The 21,469-nt window shown below is 45.1% G+C and overlaps 1 protein-coding gene across 8 annotated transcripts in view; it reads left to right on the forward strand.

The window, feature by feature from the left end:
• LOC309335777 (monoacylglycerol lipase ABHD6-like) overlaps positions 1–21,143 on the forward strand; it is a 47,969-nt gene extending 26,826 nt beyond the window's left edge. For 7 of the 8 annotated variants that reach the window (XM_081851024.1, XM_081851022.1, XM_081851023.1 and 4 more), the window contains exons 2-9: positions 2,417–2,562; positions 5,117–5,273; positions 6,638–6,751; positions 10,834–10,966; positions 13,427–13,584; positions 15,664–15,718; positions 17,059–17,159; positions 19,641–21,143. In XM_081851024.1, coding sequence (XP_081707150.1) covers positions 2,444–2,562; positions 5,117–5,273; positions 6,638–6,751; positions 10,834–10,966; positions 13,427–13,584; positions 15,664–15,718; positions 17,059–17,159; positions 19,641–19,817 — 1,014 coding nt within the window. In that variant the 5' untranslated portion in view covers positions 2,417–2,443 and the 3' untranslated portion in view covers positions 19,818–21,143. Of the gene's footprint in view, positions 1–786; positions 811–2,416; positions 2,563–5,116; positions 5,274–6,637; positions 6,752–10,833; positions 10,967–13,426; positions 13,585–15,663; positions 15,719–17,058; positions 17,160–19,640 lie in introns of those variants that run through there. The other variant, XM_081851027.1, reaches the window with a different exon arrangement.
• The last annotated feature ends 326 nt before the right edge of the window (positions 21,144–21,469 follow it).

Here is a 21,469-nt window from a genome sequence, read left to right on the forward strand (position 1 = left end):
ATCAATTGTTGTTTAACATTGTTCTTTCGCAAGACCCTGAGAAAATTGAGTCTCTGTTGGGCCTTCCTAACCACCTGAGTTATATTGTTTTTCCAAGTGAGGTCTTCACTAAGGTAAACTCCCAGGAATTTAAAGGAAGTGACTCTCTCCACACAACCCCCCCGATATACAACAGTGCTAGTTCCCCTTTCTTCCTCCAAAAGTCCAACACCATCTCCTTTGTCTTGCTAATATTTAGGTGCAAGTTATTTTCTAGGCACCATGTAGATACTTTTTGAACCTCCCCTCTGTACACTGATTCATCTCCACCTGCAATTAGACCCATTATGGTAGTATCATCTGCAAACTTAATAATTACAGTGGATGGATCAGATGAAATACAGTCATATGTATACAACGAGTACAGGTAGGGACTCAGCACACATCCCTGTGGGGTGCCAGTGCCGAGCTTCAGGGAGGTAGATGTAACAGGCCCAATCCTCACTGTTTGTGTCTGATCCTTCAGAAAGTCTTTAATCCAGTCACAGATGGTAGAAGAAAGGTCTAGTTCCATCAGCTTTTTGATAAGAATGTCCAGAAGGATGGTATTAAAAGCCGAGCTATAATCAGTAGACAACATTCTAACATAAATCCTCGGTCTCTCTAGATGACTCACTGCAAGGTGAAAGGCTGTGGCTGTGGCATCATCTATTGACCTATTTCTCCTATAAGCGAACTGAAGTTTATCAAAATCCGAAGGAAAACATGTCCTAAGGTGTTGAAGGACCAATCTCTTGAAGCATTTTATCACTACAGATGTTAAAGCAATAGGTCTGTAGTCCTTTAGGCAGTTAGTTGCTGTTTTCTTTGGGACTGGGACAATGGTGGCTGCGTTCAAACATGATGGAACACAAGCCGTTTGCAGAGAGATGTTAAAAATGGTTATGCTGTGGTAAAGCTTGAGAGAAGTTTTGTCGACTGATGTCATAGAAACTTAAATTAACACCTTTGGAATAGGGCAATGTGAGTCTACTGTTTCAAAGCTCTGCTGCTTCACAAATATTTCGTGTATTTACTATTTTTATAGAATGGTTTTCTGTCAGATTGTCATGGGCAGTTTATATATTATAATACAGAAATGGCTTACTGTGTAGGGGATGGGATACAAAAGAAAAGGGGAAGAAGCAGAAACAGAAGAAAATCCATATGCCAATTCCATGTGTGGTGTCAGCAAATGCTGGAGCTAAATATGGCTGACATTGGCCTCTTCTTTAATATAATATATATTTTGGGGGTGAGGGGTCTTACTTACTTTACCTGGTAAATAGACTCTCTGGGTGAGATAGCTTCAACCTCTGCTTCCACATCATCATCCTTCTCTCCAGTCCCTCTTGGACCCACTCTAGCTCTAGGAGAGGCCCAGAAGCACTGGGAAGAGAAGTCCCTTTGCTTAGGCTTTCCTGAATGAGTGCTGAGGGCAGAACTCAAACCAGGGAGCCTAGACTAGTGCAGGTGTTGGTCCTTCTCTTTCATTGTTGTCCTCTTGCTGCTGACACCACCCATCCAGAGTAGTGGAGCCTTGGAGATACCTCTGCTTTCACTGCTGTGGGCTGGCAGCAATGGAGGAGAAGCATTGCCACCTTCAGGACTCTGGGTTCCTCAGGCCCTTTAACGCTTTCCCTTTCTTTCCAAGCACTTTGCACTAGGAAAGAGAGAGAATAATTAAGGTGCTGTAGGACTTAGAGGGCTACAGGTGGTGGAGCTCCTCCTACATCACCCACTGACTGGTAAGCCTGCAATCCTTGCTTACAAACCCTTCAAATCCGAGCCTTCTTTTGTACATGGTGTAGGTGTTTAACAACCTGGGGGAATATTCACTTCAGGAGATAGTTCGAGGTCAGGAGTTGCTAAATGGCAGTCGATTCTAACTGTGCTGGTTGGGCTTTGCTGCCTCACCTTTCCCTCAGCTTCAGACTGGTGGAATGAAATTAGTGATGTCATCAAGATTTGTGTTTCTAGATGTGGAGATTTGAGTCAGGCTCACTGTGCTCACCTGAAGTACCAAGCTCTGGAGTTCTTCTCTGGCTCGGACCAAAATCTGAGCCAGAGAAGTATTTCCCTCTTGCCTCCAGTACCATCAGAGGCCACAGGGAGAGGGAATGAAAGGAAGAATACCTCCCATCCTTTTTTTCTCTACAGCCACTGACTCTCTCTCATCGCCTTTCTTTGATGCAGTTGCATTTGGTCTTAGAGCACAAATGGTGAGAAATGGTATGGAAACAGTCCAGGGGGGATTTGCAAGGGTAGGGCAGGGTTTCAAACCATTGTTTGTGGTCTGGAAAAGTATCTGTTGCATCCTGGGATATACTTGCCTTCTGCCTCTTGTTCATGATTTCCAGTGCTTATAACTGACCATTTTTAAAATCTATTTTTGCAGCTGAGGTAGAGCCACCAAGAGAACAAAATGGACCTTGATGTGCTGAACATGTTTGTAATAGCGGGAGGCACTCTGGCTATCCCAATTTTGGCATTTGTGGCATCCTTCCTTCTGTGGCCTTCAGCACTGATCAGAATATACTACTGGTAAGTTATTCAGAATCCTGGCTCTGATTGGTGTTGCCTTCCTAGAAAGCCTATGTACTTCCCAAAAAATTTGCCACAATTAGAATGAATGATCAATAGTCCTTAAAAAAAAATGATTTAAAAACCAGCCCCAGTTCCTTCAGCAGCTGATTGATTGCAGCCTATTTACATATGATGTTTCAGGAGCACCTCTTGATTAACGCCAATTATCCAGATTGAGGAGGAACCTTCCACAAATCATGCCATAACAGAGGCTTGTCCATGGTGGGGGCACACTCCAAGATCGCTCCTGTTCTGCCTTCCAAATTGGCAGACATGGGATTGTGCAACACTGCAGGTTGCAGTGAACTTCCTAGACCCCGCTGGGAAACATCAGGAGGGTTTATGCCTCATTCCCTTCCTTTCCCCTGCCTGAACTCCTTCGCAGCCCCCGGAGGGGCTACGGAGAACAACCACCTTTGAATCATGGGTGTTGCCGGAAACCGAATGATCAATAGTTCTTAACTTCTAAATGAGCAGTAGTTGCAAAGGCTTCCTTTCCTTGATCCTTCTGTTGTTTAGACTCCTGCTTCATACAGCAACTCCCCCAAAAGTCAAAAGTCCCCTTTGGCCGTGGCGTCCAATGTAGCACGGTTAGTTCACAGTTGGAAGAGGTAATTGGACAAAGCCTGGTGTGCATGTAGAACAGCTTTGGCCAACCTGATGCTCTCCAGCTGTGCAGGAGCTGATGGGAGTTGAAGTCCAAAACATCTGGAGGGTGTCAGGTTGACGAAGACTGACTTAGAACCATTTGGGAGCACGGAGCTCCTTCAACTTGTCCACTAAACTCGGACTGCCTTAAGCTGGCCAAGAGGATAACGAAGCCTTTTCTCATCACCAGTGCTGATCAGATAGTGTTTGTTCTTAAGCCTGCTTCAAATATTCAGCTGAACTGGCTCATCTCTAGGCATTGCATGGAAGTATGAAACACTTATGCGCTCCCACCATACCTGTGGTATTGGGTGATCAAGCATATAGACAGAAAGTTCACAGTCTTTCCCCCTGACCACCTCCTGAAGGCTTCATCTGCGCATACAGCCTCCTCATAGCAACACAGGAAGGTGCCTTTCACTAAGTCAAACTACTTGTCTATCTAACCCAGTATATTGATTTACTTTATAAGAGTGTTTATAAGCTCCTAGTAAATATGGCAATGTACACTAAAATGCCGTAACATTAAACACAAGGCCACAGTCACACCTTGGGTTAAATACGCTTCGAGTTGAGCATGTTCGAGTTGCGCTCCTCAGCAACCCGGAAGTAACGGAGCGTGTTACTTCCGGGTTTCACTGCATGCGCATGCGCAGATGCTCAAAATGACGTCACGCGCATGTGCAGAAGCGACAAAAAGTGACACGCGCGCAGACGTGCCGTCACTAGTTACGTTTACCTCTAGATGCGAACGGGGCTCCGGAACGGATCCCGTTCGTATCTAGAGGTACCACTGTATTTTCTACTCTGCCTGGTAGCAGCTGTCCAGGGCCTCAGGTAGAGGTCTTTCTGACCACCTGCTGCCGTTCCTCCTTTTTAAACTGGAGGTTCCAGGGATGGAGCTAGGGACCTTCTGCATGTAAAGGTGTTGAACTGCTGAGCCATCCATAACAGTTGTAGTGTATGTATGTTGTAGGTTAGTGGAGTCGCACGCACACTCATTAATACTAGACTAGGGGATCTTTGGCCCTCCAGATGTTGTTGGATCCAACTCCCATCAGCCCCAGCCAGCATGGTCAGGGATGATGGGAACTGGAGTCCAACAACATCTGGAAGACCAAAAGTTTCTCCCTGCCTTACAGCTTCCTTATTATGCTTATAGAGGGGCTACTAAGTCTACATATGTATGTATAGATGCATAATCTTTCTTAACTAGGATTTTTAGATCCCTTCCTGTACAGATGGTTATTGCTGTGGCTGTTCCATTAATGTAAATGCTGCTGGGAGAATTCTGCATTATCTTATTACCAAAGCATGCCTTTTTCGCCTGTTGCTACGCAGGCCTTTATTACCCCGGTTACTCTGGCTGACTCGGAGGATTAGCTCCCCATGGGCGCAGATGTCATTGGTTCATTTCTGATAAATTGCTTGCCAGGAAGGTTCATCAATCAGTAAAGCTATTTTAAATGCCTAAGCAGGGGAAATTGTTACAAAGGGATTAGAGAGGCGGTTCTGGTTGTTTCAGTAAAGGGAGAACTGTGAAAAAGATTGGCGCAAGGGAAAGTGGGAGGGCGTCACCTTGTGATTTCACAATCCTGTGGGAAGGAAGGCATGGGATGCCAGGGGCTGTAGCTCAGGGTGGAGAGTCTGCTTCACATGTGGAAAGTTCCAGGTTCAGTTACCAGGTAGGGCTGGAGGAGACTGCCTGACACCGAGTGTTCCTAAAAAACAAGTTCAAGTGTGGCAGTCGCGCTGCGGGGGAGCAGGCAGTGCTGATTTGCATTCGTTGCAGAAATGCTTTGCTCTTGTGCGGAGGCTGCTGCTTTGCAACCCTTCTCCTTTGTCCCACCCCTGCTGCTCTCAGGTACTGGCGCCGCGCCCTGGGCATGCAAGTTCGATACGTGAACTACGACGACTACCAGTTCTGCTACTCCTACCGAGGGAGGCCTGGCCACCGGCCCTCTGTGCTCATGCTCCATGGATTCTCGGCCCACAAGGATATGTGGCTTTCTGTAGTCAAGGTACACTTCTCCTTCTCTATGAGGAAATAACAGTTTCACCTGGGAGGGACAATGTTCTGCTCTTGGGCTACATTGCAGCCCATTCCAGTGTGCCCTTGTCACTTTTCTATGACTGATTTGTGCAGCATCTGGTGTATGTATTACATCCCAAAGGTGGAGAATCTGCGGCTCTCTGTATGTAGTTAGGCTCCCATCAGCCCAAAGTTCAGGGATGCTGGGAGTTGTAATGCAGTAACTCCCAGAAGGCCACAGGCTTCCCACTGCAGGCCATGTCTTCCTTACAGGGGAAGCGCTCATGTGATATAAAATCCATATATTAGTGTGCCAGCGGTGGGTTTGTGCTGTCAGCCATGCTGAAAAAGTAACAGGTGAATCAGCCTTGAGGATAAGTTCAAATGGGCCACTTGGTTGGGATCATGCCTGGCTTTCATAATGGGAAAAGGTAGGTACCATTTTCCTGGCCACCCACCTGTTCAGTATGGAAAGCCAGCTGCTTAAAATGAGCATCCCACAGTCGTCCCTGTTAGTTCTGTGGAAAGTTTGGGCTGTCACACTTCTGCATCTACTGCAGAGCCACCTGTGCTCAGAATACTCCTATTTTCGATCCCTGTGAGGCTGCTGCTTGTTTGAGAGCCAGTGTGGTGTAGTGGTTAAGAGCGGGAGTCTCGTAATCTGGGGAACCAGGTTTGCGTCTCTGCTCCTCCACATGCAGCTGCTGGGTGACCTTGGGCCAGTCACACTTCTCTGAAGTCTCTCAGCCCCACTCACCTCACAGAGTGTTTGTTGTGGGGGAGGAAGGGAAAGGAGAATGTTAGCCGCTTTGAGACTCCTGAAGGGGAGTGAAAGGCGGCATATCAAATCCAAACTCCTCCTCCTCCTCCTCCTCCTCCTCCTCTACTACTACTACTACTACTACTTCTTCTTCTTCTTCTTCTTCTTCTTCTTCTTCTTCTTCTTCTTCTTCTTCTTCCTACTCCTACTCCTACTCCTAGTACTACTACTGGTGCAAATGAATTATTGTGATGAGATTGGGAGAGAAGGTTGCCTACTTGCTTTCTTTGGGATTAGCTTAAAGTGTCTTTAAAAAAAATCATATGCTGAGGACATTAGGATTCACACAAAAGACTTTGTGGTAACGGCATGTGTGCATGCTTCTCTCCCTCTCTTATAATTCTTCTCTTCATATATTTTAGCTTTTAAGGAACAGCTTGCATGGGGCCAGTGTTAATACAATTCATCCGTTGCCAATGCAGTGCTTGCTCAGCTCCACTTCCACCATGATGGCAGTGGTTGGAAATTTGTTCCGATTTGCTTCTGGTGTGATCTCTCCTCCATCCTAACCACATGACACTTGTTTTTTGCAGTTCCTTCCAAAGAACCTGCACTTGATTTGTGTTGACATGCCTGGCCATGAGGGTACCACTCGCTCATCCCTAGATGACTACTCAATCTATGGGCAAGTGAAACGAATACACCAGGTAATAAATGCTCCAGAAATGACCCTGGAAATGTTGGGATGTTCTCTCTGTTCCACCTTCTTGTGTCCATGGACTGAGTCCATGGACTCACTGTTCGGAGGTGACTAGTGTTTTGATTTGGAGAGTTTGGGGAAGATTAAGCAATGTTGTAAAGAGTGATGGGAGATGGGTTACAGCAAAACCCTGGAGATATATCCCAATATTTCAGTACAGTGACTCTCCCTTCTGAAAGCTTCCTTCCTTCCTTCCTTCCTTCCTTCCTTCCTTCCTTCCTTCCTTCCTGGCCAGCAGACATGCCAGCTATTTACAGTCTCAAAAGATTCTCTTGTCTGCGTTCTGACTCTCAAATCCTTAATCTCTTTAATTCTTCACATCCTGTCCTGTGAAGATCTAAGTCCATCAGTGATCAAAAGAATTGGTTTGCAGGTTGTGAGGTGACTGTCTGTTTCCTCCTTTACAAAGGGAAGAGCTCCCATTTGAAGGGATGTCTGCTAAAAGACTGGCGTAAGGAGAAAAAAATCATGAGAGCAGGAAGGGCCTTGGCATTACCCAGTGAGCACCTGCACAGCAGACTCAGCCATGTCTGAACCGCCAGGCATCATGGCCTTCCATCCTATGGCAAGATGGATAGTTTTTTAAAACTTAAATTATTGCAACTATTTCTAAACTTGCATTTATACATATACAATCAGCACATGCGACGGTCACCTCCAGGCTTGACTACTGTAATTTGCTCTACGCAGGGCTGCCCTTGAAGCTGTCCCATAACTCCAGCGGGTGCAGAATGCTGCAGCGAGGCTCCTCATGGGGTCTCTGCCATGGGAGCATATTCACCCAGTGCTTTTCCAGCTGCACTGGCTCCTGGTAGAGTACAGGGTCAGATTTAAGGTGCTGGTTTTGACTTTTAAAGCCCTTCATGGCCTAGGACCCTCGTACCTACAGGACCGCCTCTCCTTCTATGCCCCACGGAGAACCTTAAGGTCCATAAATAACAACACCCTAGAGGTCCCAGGCCCTAAGGAAGTTAGATTAGCCTCAACCAGAGCCAGGGCCTTCTCAACACTGGCTCCGGCCTGGTGGAATGCTCTGTCTCATGAGACCAGGTCCGTTCTTAACCTGAAACTGTTCTTAACCTGAGAACTGAGAACTGTTCTTAACCTGAGAACAGTGGTACTTTGGTTGTTCGTAACCCGAAGTACCACTGTATTCCAAAGGAACTGAATTGCAGAGCACGGCTAATATCTTCCACTTCCTTTCCCATCTCCCATACATCCTGAGTTATCAAAGAAGTAGCTTCTTTGCCTTGTAAAAATAGCCCCCTAATTCTGTCAGCAGCTGAGTTGCTAATATGTGGCCCGCTTTGTCAGACTTGTTTATGCTCTCAGCATTTCCATTAACATAAGTGGATCAAATATATTGAAAAGACAATTCAGAGCCAGGGTCTGAGAATCAGTAGACAGCCATCAAACTCTTAGCTCGCAAGCTTTCCTTCTGGTAAGATGTTTGTTTTCAGTTGCTTTGGGCCTGTTCATAGGGTGTGCTGGTTTTCCTGTCTGTCCACTTAGCAGTGTTGAAGGCTGCTGTTCTGAATCCCTGGGGACAGAAGCCCCATTTACCTGAGGGCTAAAATGAAGGGTGAGGAGGGGTGCACCCACAAGTCCCACCTACAATGTCACTGTGGACGTCGGGCGCCTATTCAAACCTTTCCATGTTGGCCACGCCCGCCCAGAAGGGAGATTGGCGGAATCATCAGAGTTTACTTAGAATACTCCCTGTGTGGAGACAATTGGAAATTGCAGAGTTTGGAGAAAATGAAGGATAAGGTGCGAGACTGGTTACATTATGCTCAGATTAAAGAAGTTTTTAAAAATGATAAAAAGTTAGGGTTCCAGGTGGAGAAATCGAAGTTAGAAACTGAATTGTTAGAACCAAAGACTAAGGTACTATCTAGAATGTATAACTTGCTGTTAAAATGGAATACACAAGACGAAATGGTTAAATCGGCTATGATAAAATGGGCACAGGACATTGGGCATAACATTATGTTTGAGGACTGGGAAAGGTTGTGGACCACTGGGCTGAACTTCACCGCATGTAATGCTCTGAAGGAAAATGTTATGAAAATGATATATAGATGGTACATGACCCCAGTTAAACTTGCTAAAATATACCATTCGTCTGATAATAAATGTTGGAAATGTAAAGAAAATGAAGGAACATTCTTTCACCTCTGGTGGACATGCCCTAAGGTGAAGGTCTTCTGGGAAATGATATATAATGAACTGAAAAAGGTATTTAAGTATACCTTCACAAAGAAACCAGAGGCCTTCCTCCTGGGTATTGTCGGCCAGAAGGTGTTAAAGAAGGATCGAACATTTTTCATGTATGCAACAACGGCAGCAAGGATTCTTATCGCAAAAAACTGGAAAACTCAAGATCTACCCACACTGGAAGAGTGGCAGATGCAGCTGATGGACTATTTGCAACTGGCCGAGATGACCGGCAGAATCCGTGATCTGGGAGAAGAGAAGATGGAGGAAGACTGGGAGAAATTCAAAATGTATTTACAAAAACATTGTAATTTGGTTGAATCTTAAGAAGGATGCTGGATTATAAAAAACTGCTCACCACTAAATTAGATTTAAATTTGATGATAAGTGAGACTAAAGAAAATATAGAATTTTTTGGAAGAAGTGCTAGATTATATTTGAATGAATGGACATGAGATTGAAAACAAGTTGATAATTTGTGTGGAAAAATTTTTAACGATGCAAATGGGAGCGGGAGACGTGAGGGAGTCCAAAGAAGTGATGAAATTGTTATGACAGAAATAAGATTGTTTATTATGTGTGCATTTATATTTAAAAACCTTAATAAATATTTATATATATAAAAAATATAGAATACTCCCTGTGATCAGGAGCCTTGTCTTAACAGGGTTCTGGATCTCAGGGTTTCTATGTTCATTCCCTCAGACACATGTAGGACATCCTCATCAGATTTTCCCTCTCAGCATGGGAAGGGAAGGTCTGAAGTAAAGCTGACTTTCATGGGGATGTTGGGGCGGGGGGCTTCTTTGTGTACCCCTCCCCTCTTTTAACTCCACATGCACTGAACATGCCTAGAAGCCCCCTTCAGACCTTCATGACTGATGAGCAAAATTTTCCTGTGGGGATGAGGACAAAGAGGATGGGGTTGTGTGCACACAGAAAGCCAGCCTGGTGCAGTGGCTAGAGTGTCAGACTAAGACCTGGGAGACCAGGGTTTGAATCCCCACTCGTCCATGAAGCTCGCTGGGTGACCTTGGCCTAGTCACTGTCTCTTAGCCTAACCTACCTCACAGGGTTGTTGTGGGGATTCAGTGAGGAGGGGGAGAAGCATGTATGACAGCTTGGAGGAAAGGTGGGATATAAATGAGATAAATAAACACTACCCTTTCCACACATTTACTCTGAATACCTAAAGAGGGTTTTGATGCCTGTTTTTAGCTTTCCCTGAGCTAGGATAGAATTTGGCTGTTGTTAAAGTTGCAGTAGCTGCTCTGAGAGCCACCGTGGTGTAGTGGTTAACAGCGGTAGACTCGTAATCTGGTGAACCGGGTTCGCGTCCCCGCTCCTCCACATGCAGCTGCTGGGTGACTTTGGGCTAGTCACACTTCTCTGAAGTCTCTCAGCCCCACTCACCTCACAGAGTGTTTGTTGTGGGGGGGGGGAGGGAAAGGAGAATGTTAGCCGCTTTGAGACTCCTTCGGGTAGTGATAAAGCGGGATATCAAATCCAAACTACTATTCTTCTTCTTCTTCTTCTTCTTCTTCTTCCCAGCACAGTTAAGCCAATCCCCCCAACCATAAGCAACACTAATACTTTCTTAATACTACTGAAAGAAGAACCAGGTAGGGCATTGCACATAACCTAACTTCCTCTGGGCTGCCCCTTAACATCTGTTATGGTGCTGAATCTCATGCGCTATTACTTGTGTGAGTATTAATTTCCAATCCAGTTCCTCTCAACTCTCCCAACTCTACTGCAGTTGCTGCCTGCCCCATAGTAACCCAAGTGTTGTTGTTTTTTTAATCTTTTCAGTTTGTTGAATGTATCAATCTGAACAGGAAACCCTTCCATCTACTTGGAACTTCCATGGGCGGAAATGTGGCAGGAGTTTATGCTGCTCAGTACCCAGCAGAGATCTGCAGCTTAAGTCTTGTATGCCCTGCGGGTGAGTGCCACAAATGAACTCCGCCTCCTGAGGCAGGAGATGTGTCCACGGTCCATGTGTCTGGTGAATTTAAATACTCAGGATGTGCACCAACCACAGGAATTGATTGGTTCTTGACCTGGTGCTTTGGAAAACAGTCTGCTCATGTCAAAGGTGCTTTGGGTGCCTGACACGGATGCTTTAGTTGAGATTCCTGCCTTGCAGGGGGTTGGATTAGATGACCCTCAGGGTATCTTTCAGCCCTATGATTCTGTGATTTGGGCTGCGGTCAGTCTAAGTCCCCTTCTTCTCGCCACCGCCACCCGCGTCCTAATCACAATTCTGCTTTTGACAGAAGTGAATGAAATTTGCAGACCTCAGAGCTGCTCCCGAGTGGCTAAAGCCTGCCAAATTATAAGCAAATATGTCCAGGGGGTGTTGTGCTGGGCAGCTTCATTCTCCCCTACCCCCATTTTAAAAGTAAACATCTAAAACTTTATTTTGGATCAGAATTGGATTAAATCCGTAGACAAGGACACTCCTTCTGAAGGTGTGAATCCTGCCAGATTTCAGAAGGATTGCCACAGGGGTTTCCCTGAAAGGGTAGCCTTTACAGTTTGGGAGTGCAATTGATTAACACCTGTCAAGTTGCAAACAAAAGAGAAGCCTAGGGGTGTTTGTTCTAGGTACCTTGTAAAAAGTCTATTGTGGAGGGAACAAAAAGGGATTGACTTTTTAGGTAAGATCATTCACTCTGATTACAAGACTAACTTGTCACCACAGTGAGGCTCTTCTTCCTGCTTCTCTCCATTGTGGTGTTTGCTACTCCTTCCCACATCTCTCCACCCTGATGTTATTTTTTCATAGGGTAACCTGTACTTTACTTTTCAGCGGATGCTAATATGCACCTTTCTTTATCTCCGGATCACTGAGGCACCACAAAGTGCTTCAGGGAACCCAGCTTCGATTTGTACTACCTCATAGACATCCCGCTTCATCCCTAACAAGCTGCCAAACCCTCCAAGACACATCACTTTGGCTCAGGATTCATCCAGCTTAGCTCCACACCTCCTATTAAAAGCTAGAATTAGGCTCAATGTTTACATGTTAAGACATTAGGTAAAAGCAGCATTCGTCTGCTTGCTACCTTGGCAACCCCTGTGCCCTTGTAGTTAAGGGCAGGCCTACGTCATCATCATTAATACCCTATACAACCCCCCCCCCCCATTTTAAAAGGGCACTGAATACCAGTCAACCAAAGGCCTGGTTAAAGAGGAACATTTTTGCCTAGTGCCTAAAGGTGTATAAATGGCCTTGGCCCAGTATACCTGAAGGAGTGTCTCCTTCTCCATTGTTCAGCCCGGACACTGAGGTCCAGCGCTGAGGCCTTCTGGCAGTTCCCTCACTGCAAAAGTGAGGTTGCAGGGAACCAGACAGAGGGCCTTCTCGGTAGTGATGCCCGCCCTGTGGAACGCCCTCTTCCCATCAGATGTCAAGGAAATAAACAACTATCTGACTTTTAGAAGACATCTGAAGGCAGCCCTGTTCAGTGAAGTTTTTAATGTTTGATGTTTTATTGTGTTTTTAATATTGTGTTGGGAGCCGCCCAGAGTGGCTGAGGAAACCCAGCCAGATGGGTGAGGTATAAATAATAAATTCTGATGCTGATGAAGGAGCCAGGCAAATCTTCCTGGGGAGTACATTCCACAAATGAGGAGCTGCTACAGAAAAGTCCCATTCTGTTATAACAGACACGTGGCTGTTATTGGAAAGACCAAATCAGTGTCTAACTACCTTCTTCCTAATCATAATGTCAACACATCAAAGTCCTGAGCATCCTGCAGGCCCTCCACTAGCAGCAGCACCCAGCAATGGTTGGGAAACGCAGCTCACCATGAGTCACCCTAGATGAAAGGTGGCCGACACGCTATCCCCAGAGCAGGCATAGGCAAACTCCAGCCCTCCAGATGTTTTGGAACTACAATTCCCATCATCCCTAGCTAACAGGACCAGTGGTCAGGGATGATGGGAATTGTAGTCATTTAGAGGGCCGGAGTTTGCCTATGCCTGCCCCAGAGCTTGGATCACTGAATTCCTGTCAGTCCCAGTCAATGGCCAGGGATGATGGGAATTGTAGTCCAGATACATCTGGAGGGCCCCACCCTGGCTATCTTTGCCTTTGATATCCCAAGAGGAATCCAAACGCGCAGGAGGTGCCTTGGTGACAGCCATGTATGCAACTCAAAGTGTCATTTCACCCTACGTGACAAACGTGGTGGTTCTGTACTTGGGAGGCAAGATTAAGTCAGGTCCTGACACGCCCCACCCCCTCCTTCCTTGCTTGCTTGTGACTTTAAGAAATAACTGGCATGTTTTCTCTGGAAGGATTGTTGGAGGAATTAAAGGCTTGTCAAGGCCGCCTACCTATTGCATTGCTTCTGGAGCTCAGCATATGGCTGTTCTTCTCTTTTTTCCCTGCAGGGCTGCCGCCTGTCGCGGAAAGCAAATTTGTTAAGCTACTGTGGGAGCTGAAGGAGTCTAAGTCCCTCAGCCAGATCCCCCTGATTCCATCCACCCCGGAGGAAATGGCAGAAATGTTAAAGCTTTGCTCTTACGTACGCTTCAAAGTGCCCCAGCAGGTGAGAAGTATGAATGGCAGAGGCGCCCTTAATTGGGAATCTTCTCTAGCCCCCTCACCCCCACCCCAAGGCTATTCTTCTTAAGTCGAGGCTGGTTGCTGCCTTGGTAAACATTTGATTAAAGCAAAGTACAGTATCCACCCCCCTCCCGCCACCCACAATGTGGCCTCCTAACTGGTTGGCTTGTACCGATTCTGAGGTAACATGCATTTTAATGAATGAATTCCATTTGTGAATCGCTTCCTATAAAGTGCCTTAAAGCAATTCGACAACGAATACAACAGCAATAAAAACAAGAAGTGTTTCCTATGTAAAAATGAAACGATTTCCTATGTAAAGATAGTTTCAAATCTAACACATCTACAGACTGGGGTTAAAAAAACAACAACAACACAAAATCCAGTTATAGGTCTTGTTGAAAAAGGAAGGTATTCAATTACTATTTATGAATGAATTCTGTCCCTTTAATTCTTAAAATTTTAATTCAGCAGCTGTACAGCTGCTTCCTGGTCCCTAGGTAGGCTTGATAATAGGAAGTCCTATTTTTTTCCAACTAAGAAAGCAAAACTCACCATGAATCAGTACCTCAGTCACAAATCAACTGTACAAATTGTAACACTTGGAAATTAACACACTCTTGTACACCTCCTGTTTAGCTTTCTGCTTTCTGAGCTTCAGATATAATTCCTTATCTCAAAATCCATGAGGTCTAGCGGATTTTGAAAGCCATGGATTTGAACCTAACCCACGGTGTACTGATAAATTTGGAAGTGTAGGACCTCATCACAACAGCCTCCAAGGAGAGTCCAGGTTATATAACACACACTCATGCAACATAGCAAGGGACAGCCCTACTTTTAGCACGATGGCCAATATAATAGGATTAGCACAACTGCAACCCTATACGCAGCCTCCTGAGAGTGTGCTCTGCTGAACTCAACGCCACTTGCTTCAGATTGTGTTTTAAATTTTCATCTGGTTGGTATTGCTTTCCTTCTCCACAGCATTAATTCTTCCCCACCTTTCTCAAGCTCTGTGCTGAATGTTCCTTAGTAGCCATGTGGGTGTTTGTACAGAGAGCAGATAGATACCGAGGTGCTATATGCAAGATACGATTTTTAAAATTGGGAAGAACAAGTGAAATGGATGTGGTGTGTGTGTGTGTGTGTGTGTGTGTGCAGTCTGTTCTGAAGAGCCAAGCTTTCCCTGACAGGGAAACCTGATTTCCCTTGAAGTCTGAGCTGCGTGGGTTTACACAGGGCAAGCAAAGTGCGAAACAATTGCTTTAAAAATTGTGCAGAGCTGTGATTCATCCTCCCCTCGGCAATCTTTCCGAAGCAGGATTTTAACTTTCTCTATGTGGAAGATTTGCCCCCCTTTCCCCTTATAGTTTGGATAAGGAACCTGAGGCCCTTCACCTTCCCCCTTCCCTAGCCAGCGTGCCTAGTTATTGGGGACAATAGGAGTTGTATTCCAGCAACTTCTGGAAGGCCTCAGGTTCCCCTGCCGTGCCCTACAGATTTGTAATCTTTAGTTTGAGTGTGTTCCATGTTGGCTCTCATCCTTCTAGCAGCCCCAAAGCTTGTTTGCCCAGGTTCCCTGCCTCTATTTGCTGCAGTGGGTCTCCAAGCGGCTGCGTTGTGCAATGCTCAAGAGTCCTGATTGCCAGCATGGATTCTGTGGTGTGTCCAGAAAACCGCTCCTACTGGGAAAGAGAGGGGGAGCAGATGGACATGGTGTGCTTGCCCTGTTAAGTAACATAGAACCTGGGGAAAGAGAGGGGGAGCAGATGGAGGAGCAGTGCTTGCCCTGTTACGTAACATAGGGACGTAATAAGAGCCCTGCTTGTTCAAGCCAGTGGCCTGTCTGTTCCAGCAACATGCTCTCTCACACTGCCCAACCAGATGCATGAGGGAAACCTGCCAGCAGGACCTGAGCACAACAACACTCTCCCCACCTAGTGTGGAGAAGCACAATGCCTCTGACAGTGGAGGCAGAGCATAGTCATAGTGGCTAGAAGCCACTGAGAGCCTTGCCCTCCACAAGCTATTCTTCTAAGACGCCATTATGTGTTTGTAGATCCTGCAGGGCCTCGTCGATGTCCGCATCCCGCACAATGACTTCTACCGCAAATGTAAGTGCACCACGTCCTTTCTCTAGCTTGGGATTGGAATTGGTGCTGGTCGCTTCTGTTATCTGAAGGTGCAGGCCACACCATGGGTCGGATGCTTGCCTGCTCCCCCCACTCCCCATGGTGTGATTTGGTTTTAAGGCCCATGGGACGGCAGCTTTGCCCAGTATTGAAGCAGTGCACCTCTTAAAAACATCTTTAAGGAATCAGTGAGACCACAGCTGCATTCACACGTGGGGTTTACTGCGTTAGTTCAACTGATTGTAAGGCTAGTGCTTTGGTCCCACTTTCTAACATTCTTTTCGCAGTGTGTACGCCTGTTCCACCGCTTCACCACCACCATGTTGCGGTGAACGCCATTGACACATGTCATTTCTCTATGCTGTCCTTCTCCCTCTAAGTTCTGCCATTCTTCTAGGATATACCTTTTGGGCATGACTTTCTGTGCTGAAATAACAAGGCACGTTTATGTTAGGCCAAAAACAAACAAACCCCAAAGCATGGACAGGGAGCACTGTGCATGCTGCCTCACGACTAGTCACATGAGCCACTGGAGTGTGAACCTGTGGAAAAGGCGGGAAGATTGTCATGCAGAACTCCCGCAATTTTCTGGGTCGAGGGGCCTGCAAACTGATTTATTTTTTCTGGGGATGATGGGGATTGTGGTACAACAACACCTGGGAGGCCACAAGTTCCCCATTCCTGCCATGCCAGACACTTTCCCCTGGAATCGAGTACCACCAGATCGACAGCCTCCTGGATCTTGAGGTTCTGTTTGACTGTTGCGTCTCACAGCAGAGGTTTGGAATTGCAGGCACATAGCTTAGGGGTGGAGAACCTGTGGTCCTCCAGTTAAAATTAGACTCCAAACCCTATCAATCACAGCCAGCATGGTCAGTGCTCAGGGACGATGGGAGTTGTAGTCCAGCAACTTCTGCAGGGACACGGATTCCCACCTATGGCCTAAACTATATGGGGAAGTGTTGGCGTGGGTGGCGAAGAACAGAATGTGGGGATGCAGATTTTGATGTCAGACACACATCAAGTGACTTTGAAGAAAGGGAACTTCCTCCAAAGGCTTTTGTGCACATCCCTCACTGGCCAGGAAGCTTTTCCTTTTGTTATTTATGCAGTGGGAAATCTTTTTCTTCTTTCTGCTGTTTCATTGACCCAAACTGCATGATGGTTTTCTTTGGGCGGGGAGATAGGAATAAAAGGTTAAAAACCCAGCTCGTTAAAATTTGAGTTGTGTGCAATGAAGCTGAGCTAGACTGATTCTCTCTCTCTCTCTCTCTCTCTCTCTCTCTCTCTCTCTCTCTCCTCTTTTTTCCTCTTCTGGAAAGTGTTTTTTGAGATTGCAGATGAGAAGTCCGTCAACTCGCTTTATGAAAACATGAGCAAGATCAAAGCTGCAACGCAGATCATCTGGGGAAAGCAAGATCAGGTGCCTCAGCCAATTTGTTTCTGCTTCCCTCTCCTCTCCTCTTCTTAGTGCAACATGTAAAGATAAATTAGAACGGCAGAGTAACCAATAGGGAGAGCAGGCAGATAATGACGGCAACTTAAAGATTAGCAAACGTGCTATATGGTGTAAGACCAAACCCCACCTTATCAGATTAGGAAAGCTGCATTTGCACCTGTCTTCTACCGCTCATTTTCCTTCTATGTAATGTGTGAGAACGAAAGATCCCTGCCTGCTCAAGTGGACTTTTGTCTTGATTAAATGTAGTGGGAGATGAAGGGATGAGATTGGATGAGAGAATTGCACATAGAGGCAGAGGAGAATTTTGTTGGTCCACATTTTTAAAGAGACGGACGTAATTTGTGCCTTGTGCACATCAGAACACCATTATTCTTCGGATTTCCCCCTTCTAAAAAAACTTAATGAAACGTGTAAAAATAAAAATGCATTTTTGGGTGAAATACATTTAGAAATGCATATGCTGGAGTAAAATATGTATCTAAACAGTAAAATACCTATTTAAATACAAGTTTTATAAAGTTAAAAGTAATAATCATGGGACAGAACTCGCTTTTTAATGAATGCGCGCATTCAAACTGCAACTGTTCCTCTAATAGAGCTACAATTCCAATCACCATTAACTGACTATAGCTCCCAGGATTCTTTGGGTTGTATGTTTGTGTGCTATAAGAATATGGAGCGTACACAGACTCAAGGTACAAATCAACTGATCTGCCCATTCCTTCTCCATTGGACACGCCAAACTCTTACATGTGCTCAAAGATTTCCCCATTCATTTCGGCAAGGTAGCAGACCCGTGTGCATACTCCTGTGTATACAAGTTTGCTGGCACCATTGAATTGAATGGGAATGTTGTGTTCCCACACCTGTACAAAACGGTTGGATGAGGATGAGTGAGGGTTGTATGATTTTTTTAAAAAAAGGTTGCACCAAATACCAATTCACCCTGAGTTCCAAATGTGTTTGGAGAAAAGGTACCATTAGCACAAGATCTGAAAGTTAGCGAGAGAGAGACGTTGCCATGACAACTAAAAAGGGGAACTGTTCTACGATTTGCTGGCACGGTTAAGAAGAAAGCTGAAAAATGTTAACTACGGGAAGGAAATGAGGGGAATGTGAAGAAATTATCAGGGAGTAGGAGGAGGAAATGATTGTGTATGGAGGAGGAGTGACGGTGGGGGAGGGGGACGGAGGGCAAAGCTGAATATAAGCAAGGCTGATTTGGATGAGCAGGTACAGGAATTGGTTTGGGGGCTAAGGATATGTGGTGTTCAGAAAGCCTCCAAGAATTGTATCCTATTTCCTGCTGGTAGTTGATCTCTTTCTCTTCTCCCCCAGCATTCATGTCCCTAGTTGCTGAGCAACTGCAGCAATGCTGGAGCTGGTACAAATCAGCCCTGCAAGCTGAGGTATTTTTGGTCCACAAGAGTTGACCATGATGAGCTGCTTCAAATGTCAAGAAATTCCAGCACTGACAGCCTTTCTCATGAGACCGATAGGCAGTTTTAACATTTGTCCACGACACTCTGTGTGTTTGTTCGTGGGGAAATGGTAGCTCACTGTGGTTTCTGTGTATGCTCATGTGCTTATGCCACACACACAGAATGAAATAGCGTGATTGTTGAATGGGGTAGTCCTTAGCTACAGATCTGCAGGCAAGGAGGAAATCTGTGGGGAACTGAGGGCAGGGCAGAGGTCTTGGGAGATAGGGGTGGAGCAAGAGACAGATCTCTGTGAGATTTCTTACGGCATGAAGTCTCCCTGTGGTTTGGCACCATAGAAATGAACTGTCATCAGGAAAAAACAAATGTGGGTTGATGCAAATCTGGGGGATACACCAATACAGTGTTTGGGTTATATATTAAATTCAGGTTTAGTGCTCAGCTGTCGGGAGTGTGAGTGTGTGTCTTCTTTGTTTTTGCATCCCCATTATCATTGGTTTCCTCCTTCAGTTTGGTCGAGTGTTGCTCAGCTACTGTTTACATATGGGCCAAACTAACCGCGGCACAACTGGATCAGTTAGCAGTTGTGTGAATGCAAGAGCGAATGGTAAGAGTGTGGGGGCCCTGATCAGAACCTGGGGTGCAGCTTTGACACCTCCTCTGCAATCCAAATAAAGATCACATACACCCCCCCAAAAAAACCCCACATGCCCTTGCTATTTGTATTGGGAGTTCCATTAGAGCCAACTTTGTTTAAACGTCAGTCTTCATTAAAAAATACACAAAACATGCCATCCTCAAGAGGCACATTATATCACATTATATCACAATGCTAGCCTTTATTGAATGCTTCTTCTGACAGTTTTTCTGATTCAGGCCAAGGAACTGAGGAAAAGTCTCTGCTTTCCCTTTGGCATATTTCCATGGTCTTTGACAAGCATGCCGTCCACATGAGTGACACCAGTTCCTCTTTCGTTGAATCCTTTTTCTCCTTGTCTAGGTCCTAGATGTTTCAGGAGCGGACATCCTAGCAAAATCGATCCCTGGCTGTCAGGTACACATTCTGGAAAACTGTGGACACTCGGTAGTCGTGGAACGGCCCAGGAAGACGGCAAAGCTCCTCCTGGAGTTTTTAGCTACAGTGCAGAACATGGATCACAATAAGAAGCTGGCTTGAACCGCCCACTGTCAAGTTGAACCCTTAAGCTAGATGTTTCAGTTATGATGAAATACTGCTGATTTGATCAATTCTCAGGGGTCTCATACAGAACGTGGTGACTGTGCCAAAATCCCTGAAGAAACCAGATTAATTGATATATTTAATTTGTAGGACCGTCAGTGAGGTGGCTCATGGGATACTGAGTCCGATAAAGTCCAATCAAGTTTACATTATCCAGATATTTTGGGTGTAGTAAAAGAGCCATCAGATTTATGACTCTAATTTTTTCGTTCAGGCACTTTCCGTCTATTTTTTGATAATGTTTCCCACTCCTTTCTATCTAAGTTGGGCTAGATAACATGCATGCTAGCTAGACAGAGTCGGGAGAGCCTCTGACCTATCTTACCTTGCCAGAAATGTACCCATTTCTTAGACTGTCTTTGGTAATTTTTCATTGAATTGTAAATCTAGTAACATGAGAAGAAGCTGGAAGAAGGACAGATCTTTCAGATTCTTTCTGACTTTAGTGAATTTCTTTGCGAAGTTCCTGAATTATCCGGAAAGTATGTACCCTTCATATCCATTGGCCTTTACCTTTAGCATACATGTAATATAATTATTTATATATTAACTAGACTATGACCTCAATTCAGAAAATTCTATATCACAGAATGTACTGGCCACTCCTAGGTTTATGCAGCTGTGTTATGTGATCTAGCATAATATCTGGCTAATTGGAATGTAGATGTCAATGACATTTATCTTGAAACATATAGGAAAAACCAGTAAGGAGCAAAACTTCATAGACTGAGAGCGAAGGGATGTTCCTGCCTCTTAGTATATATGGCCTTGCATGATAAACAATTGTTACAAATGATTCTTAGGATCCAGGTGGTTGCTAAAGTGCTGTTTATGTCGCTCATCAATTTATGATTTCAGCAGAGAAGGAAGGCAATGCATAAAATTTTAAGGGCACGGAAGTTTTGGAGAATCTGCAACTCTGCAATGTTTACACTGATTTATTATGGATGAGTTTTTGTATCCCTCAAGAGCTCCGTTTCTTACGTATGTACTGCCTTAATAGTCAGTAATGCTGAAATAATTGGTATAATCTGATTTGAATCAGGAAAAGTTTTTTTATGGTTGTAGTATTCAAACAATTTTGGGGTAACTGGTTTCGGGATTCAGACTCAAGGGGGAAATTCACTGACTATGTACTAAACAAACACACACACATAGCTTAGGTCTACTGAAATCAACAGGACTGTTCCTGATTCAAGCGGTTAGAGCATATTCCCGGTGAAAAGTGATCTTTCTGTGCAGTTAATAAACCAAGCGGAGCCATTTCTGGAGCCATTTTTTTTCCATCTAGATGGGACTTTCTCCAAGCAATAATGCTGTATGTAGATAGATGCACAAGTGATCCAATTCAGGTTAAAGTTGGGATGAGCTGTTTTCTCAGCTCTTTTCTTAATTGTTTGTTCTGCTGAGTTATTTTGATGTAAATAATTGAGTTTCTTAATGAATTCTGTGAATTCTGTGAATGGTAATGTCTTGGCTGGGAGGGGAGGGGGGGAATGTCTACATGTAAAAATAAAATCTAATTAGGGTACTCTAAAGTGAATTCTTTATCAGATGCATTTTCAAGTTTATTGGACCAGAGCTTAGAA

The sequence above is a fragment of the Podarcis erhardii genome, assembly GCF_964252035.2.
Source record: "Podarcis erhardii genome assembly, chromosome: 2".
In the NCBI taxonomy this organism is placed as follows: Eukaryota; Metazoa; Chordata; class Lepidosauria; order Squamata; family Lacertidae; genus Podarcis; species Podarcis erhardii.